The sequence below is a fragment of the Sinocyclocheilus anshuiensis genome, unplaced genomic scaffold, assembly GCF_001515605.1.
Source record: "Sinocyclocheilus anshuiensis isolate Anshui unplaced genomic scaffold, SAMN03320099.WGS_v1.1 scaffold2749, whole genome shotgun sequence".
NCBI lineage: Eukaryota > Metazoa > Chordata > Actinopteri > Cypriniformes > Cyprinidae > Sinocyclocheilus > Sinocyclocheilus anshuiensis.
In genome coordinates this window covers 274,462-285,073 of record NW_015554047.1, presented here as the reverse complement: position 1 = coordinate 285,073, position 10,612 = coordinate 274,462, and the positions used below count along the sequence as shown (strand labels likewise).

At 37.7% G+C, this 10,612-nt stretch overlaps 1 protein-coding gene across 1 annotated transcript in view; it reads left to right on the top strand.

Annotated features, from left to right (window-relative positions):
• LOC107668438 (probable ATP-dependent RNA helicase DDX46) overlaps positions 1–10,612 on the top strand; it is a 27,030-nt gene that overhangs the window by 11,635 nt on the left and 4,783 nt on the right. The window contains exons 12-14 of the mRNA XM_016460304.1: positions 6,268–6,432; positions 9,115–9,277; positions 9,951–10,144. Coding sequence (XP_016315790.1) covers positions 6,268–6,432; positions 9,115–9,277; positions 9,951–10,144 — 522 coding nt within the window. The remainder of the gene's footprint in view (positions 1–6,267; positions 6,433–9,114; positions 9,278–9,950; positions 10,145–10,612) is intronic.

The following is a 10,612-nucleotide window of genomic DNA, read 5'->3' as shown; positions in this document are numbered from 1 at the left end:
TATAATTAAACTAAAATTATTATAGACTATATGGTTTTTGTCATCTTCTGATTGGTCAACTTCAGATGGATCGCCAAATCGTCTCGTTCAGCCGCACATACGCCACGAATTTAAACCGACAGCATCCGATTTTTTTTGACATGTTTGAAAATTATCGGGAGGACGGGAGGTGCTCGTAACGTCTCGGATCGGCCCGTAATTCTTCTCACACGGTACGAGCCGCGACCATGCGAGCATCTGCGATTTTCTCCCGAGAGAAAAAAATCGCCTGCGAGCTCGTACGACAGCAAAAATCGCACCGTGTACGCCAGCAGAAAAACTCCTCAAACACGATTCCTATCTGAATCTGAGCCAAATTATGAGTCTGTGTTCGATTCACAGCCTATTTTCACATGAATGGCATTATTTCATGCCTAATCCTGATTCTAAGGTCAGAAATATGGCCAGTGACAGAAGAAAATGCAAACATGAGCCTGATGTTTTCTACATCTGTGGGTGTTTTGCTGCATCCAAACAGCGGCAGAAAATGACAGATTTTGCGAAAAAAGATTATTTTTTAAAATTTCTTTGACATTAAGTTTTTAAACACATTTTCCACTCATTTGCAGATCAGAGGTTAAACTTATTTTTGTCAGACCTTTGACGTTGATTGCTTGTGTTATTTTGACAGGTGCATTGAAGCTGTTCTGTGTGTGGGCCATTCTACAGAACTGGTGCAAACTGCTGTCCCACACCCAAAAAAACACATTTAAACAGCATTTAGGAATTCATATCTTAGATATTTCCTAAGATACTTCTATTATCTATTGAAGCCCACAATAATATTTAAAATATCAGTACGTTTAATATAAAAAAATAATTTATTTATATATAATTTATTGGGTACTTTCAATTGGAAGGTAGCTGTCCTGAACCCAAAACCCTAAAACTTTTAGTAAAATAGCAAAAAAATATATTTACAAGGTAGATGTAAACAAAATCTTAATAGGCCTAGTATAACCCTTCTTATTAAATTATATATTTCTGTGTTTCGGTAGTGACAAATTTGAGGAGAGGAAAAATATTCCAAATCTTTCTGAAAATAGAATATGAGAATTAACTGCACAATTAATAGAAATGTGTACCTTAGATATTATACAATTTGCATGCATACAAAATTTGTGGAAAAAGACACATTTTTTTCAAGATGTTTCCAACTACTTTGAACCAATTCTGTATAAAGTCCTATGCATGATTTGAAAAATTCTGGAAAGTTTCTAAAACTAATTTTATAAAGCGGATAGTTCCGGTGCTTGATTCTGATTGGCTGAGCCGCATTCGAAGCTGTTGTAAATTACTCTACAAACATACACCTTTGTTTACGTTTGTGTGTTGCTCGGCAACCACTTTGTAGCAACCACAACTGTTTCTGAGGAGCTACATTGTTTGGTGGAAGAATACTGTTTTTATTAATATCATTACACTTTATTTGCTCTTTTATTTTGTGAAACCTTACTACGTATATGGAATAACCGTTTTATAAAAGCAGTAAGCCCCGTGAAGCCGTGGTTTACAGTGAATTTATAACAGCTAAGAGTAAGTATCAGAGTAATATCTGTGTTTCTCTCCGTCAGCCGTGATCATGACGCCGACGCGAGAGCTGGCGCTGCAGATCACCAAAGAGTGCAAGAAGTTCTCCAAGTCTCTGGGTCTGCGTGTGGTGTGTGTGTACGGCGGCACCGGCATCAGCGAGCAGGTGTGTGTGATCCGCTTCATCACGCTTCATAACCTCTCACACAGAACCTGCTCTAACCCAGTGTGTGTCTGCAGATCGCAGAGCTGAAGCGCGGCGCAGAGATCATCGTGTGCACTCCGGGACGCATGATCGACATGCTCGGTGCCAATAACGGTACGTGCCTCATGAGTTTGTGCTGGATATCATCACACGCATGCATCAGCTCCAGCTTCACGTTCTGTGGAAAGCAGTGATCCGGCTTCAGTTAACAGCGTTATTAGAGCTCACTGAAACCATACAAAACATTTTCATTAGTTGAAATGAATGTTAACGGAAATAAAATAACATATAGAAAAATTAAATGTGTTTTATTTACAACATTTAACATGTTCGTTTAGTTTATCCTAATGTACTAAAATAACTAAAATTGAAATTACAATTAATTCAAAGAAAACTATGTAGACAAAAGCACACAACAGAATGACTAAAACTGTAACTAAAATTAACATGAAAGCAAAAAATATAAATAAAATCTAATTCAAAATATTAACAAAAACTATAATATCAAGGCATAATGTCACAATTTACACAATCACACTTACACTGGAATGGGTATGGGTCAAAATTGTAAAAAAAATGTTACCAAAAATCATTAGGATATTAAGTAAAGATCATGTTCTATGAAGATATTTTGTAACTTTCCTACCGTAAATATATCAAAACTTAATTTTTGATTAGTAATATGCATTGCTAAGAACTTCATTTGGACAACTTTAAAGATGATTTTCTCAATATTTAGATTTTTTTGCACCCTCAGATTCCAGAATTTCAAATAGTTGCATCTCAGCCAAATATTGTCCTATCCTAACAAACCATACATCAATGGAAAGCTATTTATTCAAATTATGCATAAACCTCAATTTCAAAAAACTGACCCTTATGACTGGTTTTGTGCTCCAGGGTCACATTTAATTAGTCTTTACTATACACCATAATATTGTTAGAAACCGCATCCCCTCTATCAGAATCTGTGCATTTTTGCAATATTACTTTTTTTTAATGCTACCTTATGACCTATGCCATTCATGTGTTGGTTAATGCAAATGTCTTCAAGCATCTTTCTAAAACAACAATATAAATATAATTCGGCACACAATTGCATCAGTTTCAAAACTAAAAAGGAGCGTAATGTATAGAGTCACCTTTATTTCTCGTCTCTGTGAAACTGCTTAAAATGTGTTAAAATACAAATGCATTGAATTTAATGTGCAAACACTGAAATTTAGTTGAGATTAAGGCTGCCTTTTTTGTTTATGTATATAAAAATGCGCTCAGAATACCTATTTTTTCGTGTTACGTGTGTCATGCAATAGTTGCCAGGTTTATCAGCTTTTTATGCTCATAACACAAGTTACTCATACAAGATTCACTCTAGTCTGATGTTTTCAGGTATACGGTTCATCAGTTGTGAATGTAAGATTTGGAGACTGGATTTCTCAGTGTTTTGCGTTCAGGTAAACTAAGCGCACTAACTAGAGCAGGAGCGGATGTGCCGTGTGTTTCCACACATGCGAGGTAATCTCTAATATGTTTCCTTCATAGGTCACACTTCAGGCGGCTTCAGCTCAGTTAATGTTTGATGTGGCTCTTGTGAGTTTTACTCTGATGGTACGCACGTTAAGCAGTTCTGCGTGAAGGACTCCGGCTGTAGTTTGCCTGTCGTTTGCTTTGAGCTGCTAGTAAACGTTGCTGTCTGCAGCATTCACTCTGCTAAACGTGCTGCTGTTGTGTTGCGCAGGTCGCGTGACCAATCTGCGCAGAGCCACGTATGTGGTGATGGACGAGGCCGACCGGATGTTCGACATGGGCTTTGAACCACAGGTCAGTCTCTCTCCTGCCACACGACGCACTATTATAAAACAGTTCCGGTGCTTGACTCTGATTGGCTGAGCCGCGTTCGAAGCTGTTGTAAATTACTCTACAAAGTAACACACCTTTGTTTACGTTTGTCTGTTGCTCGGCAACCACTTTGTTGCAACCACAACTGTTTCTGAGGAGCTACATTGTTTGGTGGAAGAATACTGTTTTTATTAATATCATTACACTTTATTTGCTCTGTTTTATTTTGTGAAATCTTACTACGTATATGGAATAACCGTTTTATAAAAGCAATAAGCCCCGTGAAGCCGTGGTTTACAGTGGATTTATAACAGCTAAGGGGGTTTTAGGCACTCCACAGGGCACTTCACAGGGCTTATTGCTTTATTTGAACACGGCTGAGACAGTTAGTTTCCCATTTAATGCTGATTTGAAATATGTTACCAAGCAGTTTTTCACGCAGAGTGGAGTTGGTCTTGACTGACTGAAGCAGCATTGACAATAGAGAATGGGCAACTGTCGCATTGCATTCTGGGTAGCCATATTTTAGGATCCACTCAGGAACATACGGCGACAATAAACACAAATCACCAGAGAAAAAACATGAGTTCACTTAGGACAACACTGATCGCAGTTTCATTCATACTTTTTGAGAACTACTTGCACTCGTTAAGAATAAAACTAATAATATTTATCAATATAACTATATATATTTAGGGGAGCGCGGGGCACAAAGTAACGCGGGGTTAGTTGTAACACACGTGGTTTGAATATTTCCACACATGCTAACATACCAAAATTTGCATGATTTACCATATCAGAAAAAAATATGCGCCAAAATTCAAAAATCTTTTGACGATATCGCTGAACATTCTGGCTTAAGTACATTTTTCATCTTAGTTTTTATTCATTTAAAATGAGACAAATCTGCTATTATTTTAATCTACAATCTGTTATTTATCAGTTTAGATCGTTTTTAATGCTTTGATTACTAGCAGAAGACACTAACCAGTTTTAAACTCCAGTTGCGCAGATGAGGCACGATGTAACACTGCGTTACAATGTGCTATTCTAGGACATTAGATGTACTTTACACTGTTTACGTTAAAAAATCAGATTATTTTTAATTCTTAAAAAACGCCAATATTTTATTTGAAAATTTTTTTTTTTATTTTATTAACAAAATATTTTAGTTTGTCTTATTTTTTTTTTCATTCGATCAGATAACATTTTAAGCTGTCATACAGTCGTTACAACGTGCCCCTCAGATGTTACAATGTACCCACCTACGGGGCATGTTGTCACATTTCACTTCCATTTTTGAGGGAAAATAAATAAAAACGTATACACTGTAATTATGAAACAAAGCGATATATTTGTACTAGACAAGTGTAAAATTACTGTGGATAAATAAAAATTATATTCTGAACCCCATGTGGATTTACACAAACTGAGAAAGTCAAAAAGTGTTACTTTGTGCCCCGCTCTCCCCTATATATATTTAATATATTTGAATATTTATATATATTAACCCTTATAAGGTCCTCGTTTCTTGTTTACACTTAGGGTCTTTGGGGTCAATATGACCAATTGTAAAAAAATATATATACATTTTTAATCATACAAATAATATAGCTTTGTTTGTTTACTTCTCATCTATACATTAATGCTGTGTTTTGGGAGATATTAAGTACTTTTGTTCCTGTTTACCACAAAATTCCTCAACTACACCAGTATTGTATCACTTAAATGATGATCTAAATTAATTTTAAGTTGTTTCTGGATATTGCGTTATGTGTAGAATTCTGCCCTCTGCTGGTTAGAGAAAAACTTGTAGAAATCACAGTTTTTGAAAGAATAGTGTAATGACCATCTATATCCAGCAGAGGCCCATAGAGATCCATACATTTTTCTGGAAGTGGCCAACTGCTCCTCTCACAACATTTCTGATATATATTTTGTAAATATATATTGAAACATTATAAAATACATTAAAAAAACAGTTGCTTTTTGAGGTATTTCTAAGTGCCTGCTTTTGCAATAATGCTACACAAATTTGCAGAAATGCCACACAAGTTCTCACTAAAACTTGATTGCAGGCACATATTTATTTTAATCTAAAAAGTAAAATAAAAACAATTTTATTTTACTTAATAAATATGTATAAATATTTAAATCTCTTAACTACATTTGAGTGCTTTGATAAATTCAAGTTAAAGTAATAAAGTCATTAAACGTAAATATTTGTGTGGATCAAGTTTTAATGGTTGCATTTTATCTGCCGCATTGATCTTAGACCTATATAAAAATAAGATCTCTTCTATCAGAATCTGTTAGCATTTTCTGTGCATTTTAACCTCAGATTGCCAATTCTTTATGCTGTGATGGTGATCTCTGGCTTGTGTTTGTGTGTACTCATGAATGTAAACTCCAAGCATCTTCCTAAAGCAGCTCTATAATAATGAATATGTGTGAAAAGCACCGTGACACAGTTAGCAGCTGCTTCACTCGTGCAAGACCCGCTCGACTGGAATGAAGGAACGCAGAAACCGCCTCCTGCTCTAGCATCGTGTCCTGCAGTCCCACAGTGCCTTGCGCTGACGTCACGATCACACGGCTTTATAGCAGTCTGGTGGAGGCTCTCTGATGAACTCCTCGGCGTGTGTTTGTTGCAGGTGATGCGTATCGTGGATAACGTGCGGCCCGACCGACAGACGGTGATGTTCTCGGCCACGTTCCCGCGCACGATGGAGGCTCTGGCGCGCAGGATCCTGTCCAAACCCATCGAGGTGCAGGTGGGAGGCAGGAGCGTGGTGTGCTCAGACGTGGAGCAGCACGTGGTGAGTGCAGACGTGTGCGATTATACCACTGCTGGAGCGCAAACTCTGCTTTGAGGACACACAGATGACTTATTGTTCTGTTGTGTGCTGCATTTCTCATTTCCGTGAGAGCAAAGTGATAGGAATGTTTTTGGAAAGCCGTGCTGTTAAAGGGGTGGTTGATTGTGATTTCACTCTTTTAACGTTAGTTAGTGTGTAATGTTGCTGTTTGAGCATAAACAATATCTGCGAGGTTACGACACTGAAAGCTCAATGTAGGGATGCAACGATGCCATTTTTTCCAGAACCGATCCGATACCAGCGCAGTTTTTATTTATTTTTAAATCAATGTAGATTTTCTATACTACTTTGTGTTGACCTGATCATCACTCTTGTGTGTTAAACACAATCTGCTAAATATAGACAACTTCATTTAAACAAGTAGCCTAAATATATTCTATAAAATATATATATACTATAAAATGAAAACATTTCTTTTAAATGCATAGCACAGTAATGAAGGCAGCAGCATATGATAGAACAGAACAAAAAAGACTATTAATAATTTTTCATTGCGCAAAAGTATAGTTTGTTTACAATACAACCGCATTCTGAGGTGAGGGGCGTGACCTTTCCTGGACTGCACTGGCGGTTTAGCCAATCACAGCGCACTGGGCCAGCTGACCAATCAGAGCTCATCGTGTATTTCTGAGGGAGGGGCTTCATAAAACCAGGAAATCATCAGTGTTTATAGGACAAGGGACAGAGCAATGTAGAATAAAGGAAAATTATGTGAAAAATACGTTTTTGTTTTTTTTAAACGAAGCATTAACACATGTTAGATTGCACCCCATAAACACAATCAACCCTAGAAAAAAGCAAAGTCAACCACCCCTTTAATGATGACAAAATACACATTTTTTATATATATAAAAAATAATCTAATTTCAAAAATATATTTTTAAAATCAACAATGGAATAAAATACAAAAAAAATTCAATATTGTTTTTAGAAGTTGAAATTTAGGGGTTAAGTTTCGGGCAAGCCAGCTCCCAGTTGAAAATTCCCAATAAATTATGATTTTGTATGTGTTAAGCTTACTGATATTTTAAATATTATTGTGGGTTTCAATAGACAATAGAAGGAGCTTGGCAAACATCTAAGATTTTAATTCTGAAATGCTTTTTAAATGTGTTTTCGGTCGTGGGTCAGCACCAGTTCTGTAGAATGGCCCACACACACTGGAGGAGTTTGGAGTAATTAAGATTTGCTCATGTTTCTGAAAGAGTCTCTTCTGCTCACCGAGGCTGCATTTATTTGAGTTGCTGTTTGAGCATAAACAATATCTGCGAGGTTACGACACTGAAAGCTCAATGTAGGGATGCAACGATGCCATTTTTTCCAGAACCGATCCGATACCAGCGCAGTTTTTATTTATTTTTAAATCAATGTAGATTTTCTATACTACTTTGTGTTGACCTGATCATCACTCTTGTGTGTTAAACACAATCTGCTAAATATAGACAACTTCATTTAAACAAGTAGCCTAAATATATTCTATAAAATATATATATACTATAAAATGAAAACATTTCTTTTAAATGCATAGCACAGTAATGAAGGCAGCAGCATATGATAGAACAGAACAAAAAAGACTATTAATAATTTTTCATTGCGCAAAAGTATAGTTTGTTTACAATACAACCGCATTCTGAGGTGAGGGGCGTGACCTTTCCTGGACTGCACTGGCGGTTTAGCCAATCACAGCGCACTGGGCCAGCTGACCAATCAGAGCTCATCGTGTATTTCTGAGGGAGGGGCTTCATAAAACCAGGAAATCATCAGTGTTTATAGGACAAGGGACAGAGCAATGTAGAATAAAGGAAAATTATGTGAAAAATACGTTTTTGTTTTTTTTAAACGAAGCATTAACACATGTTAGATTGCACCCCATAAACACAATCAACCCTAGAAAAAAGCAAAGTCAACCACCCCTTTAATGATGACAAAATACACATTTTTTATATATATAAAAAATAATCTAATTTCAAAAATATATTTTTAAAATCAACAATGGAATAAAATACAAAAAAAATTCAATATTGTTTTTAGAAGTTGAAATTTAGGGGTTAAGTTTCGGGCAAGCCAGCTCCCAGTTGAAAATTCCCAATAAATTATGATTTTGTATGTGTTAAGCTTACTGATATTTTAAATATTATTGTGGGTTTCAATAGACAATAGAAGGAGCTTGGCAAACATCTAAGATTTTAATTCTGAAATGCTTTTTAAATGTGTTTTCGGTCGTGGGTCAGCACCAGTTCTGTAGAATGGCCCACACACACTGGAGGAGTTTGGAGTAATTAAGATTTGCTCATGTTTCTGAAAGAGTCTCTTCTGCTCACCGAGGCTGCATTTATTTGATCAAAAATACAGTAAAATAGTGAAATATTATTAGAATGTAAAACAGCTGTTTTCTGTGAATCTCTGTTAAACTGTAATTTATTTCTGTGATCAAAGCTGAATCATTACTGCAGTCTTCAGTGTCACATGATCTTCAGAAATCATGCTAATATGCTGTAAAATATCTCCCTTCTTCCAGACTTATGAGCGGTAGTGTATATTACATTTAAACGCGTGCTCGTGCGAATCCTCTAGATATGAAGTGGTCTGCAGCTCAGGCTGTGTTTTCCACTGCTTGCACAGATTGTGATCGCGGAGGAGAAGAAGTTCCTGAAGCTGCTGGAGATTCTGGGTCACTATCAGGAGAAGGGCTCCGTCATCATCTTCGTGGACAAGCAGGAGCACGCCGACGGCCTCCTCAAAGACCTGATGAAGGCCTCGTACCCCTGCATGTCTCTTCACGGAGGTCAGCATCTCTGTCCTCTGATACACAAACCATTTGTACTGGCCAGGGATTGAGTCTAAATGCTAAGAATCGAATGAAACACGATTTGATAAAGCAGCAATCTTTATTTTATAATATGTAAACGTTAAGTTAATTGCATGTAAGCAGGCAGCTCTCCTCCAAGATGTTCATGTCTTTATTCAGTCGAAAAGAAATTACTTTTTTTGAGGAAATGTTTTCATGTTTGCATCATGGTGTCAGACTGAAAGCTGCTGTTGTTTTTACAGAACATTTATAGCTAATAATAGTCTACTGGTGTTATGCCTTCAGTCATTTTGAATTTGAATTACCTTGACCTTTTGAGTTTTTTTAAATCATTTTCCTCTATTATTTCTGAACGTATAATATGTGTAAGACAAGTTGCTGCACTTGGAATAGAGTTTTCTTTAACTAGAGGGTTAATGTAGAACATGTTACTTGAATCATGTTGTATTTTCAAGTTGACTAGTTAAAAATCGTATAGAATCGAGAATCGGTCAAATGTTCTGAAAAAATCAAGATTTTAATTGTCTGCCACATCGGCCAGCCCTAGCTGTGAGTTAAAGCATTAACCCTTCACTGGAGTAATGCGCTTGGAGCTGGCTGTAGATCAGGGCAGCGGTGCTGATGTGTGTGGTGTGATCTGTGTGCGCAGGCATCGATCAGTACGACAGGGACAGCATCATCAACGACTTCAAGAACGGTGCGTGTCGTCTGCTGGTGGCCACCTCTGTGGCGGCGCGAGGCCTGGATGTCAAGCAGCTGATCCTGGTGATCAACTACAGCTGTCCCAACCACTACGAGGACTATGTGCACCGCGCCGGACGCACCGGCCGAGCCGGGAACAAGGTGTGTGTGTGTGTGTGTGTGTGTGTGTGTGTGTGTGTGTGTGTGTGAGTGTGTGTGAGTGAGTGAGTGAGTGTGTGTGCTGAGGATGAGCCTCACGTCTCTCTTTCTCTCTCTGTGTGTGTGTCTGTGTCTGTGTCTGTGTGTGTGAGTGTGTGTGAGTGTGTGTGTGTCTGTGTGTGTGTGTGAGTGTGTGTCTGTGTGTGTGTGTGTCTGTGAGTGTGTGTGTGTGTGTGTGTGTGTGTGAGTGTGTGAGTGTGTGTGTGTGTGTCTGTGAGTCTGTGTGTGAGTGTGAGTCTGTGAGTGAGTCTGTGAGTGTGTGTCTGTGTGAGTGTGTGTCTGTCTGTGTCTGTGTCTGAGTGTGAGTGTGTCTGTGTGAGTCTGTGTGTGAGTGTGTCTGTGTGAGTCTGTGTGTGAGTGTCTGTCTGTGAGTGTGAGTCTGTGAGTGTGTCTGTGAGTGTGTGTGTGTGT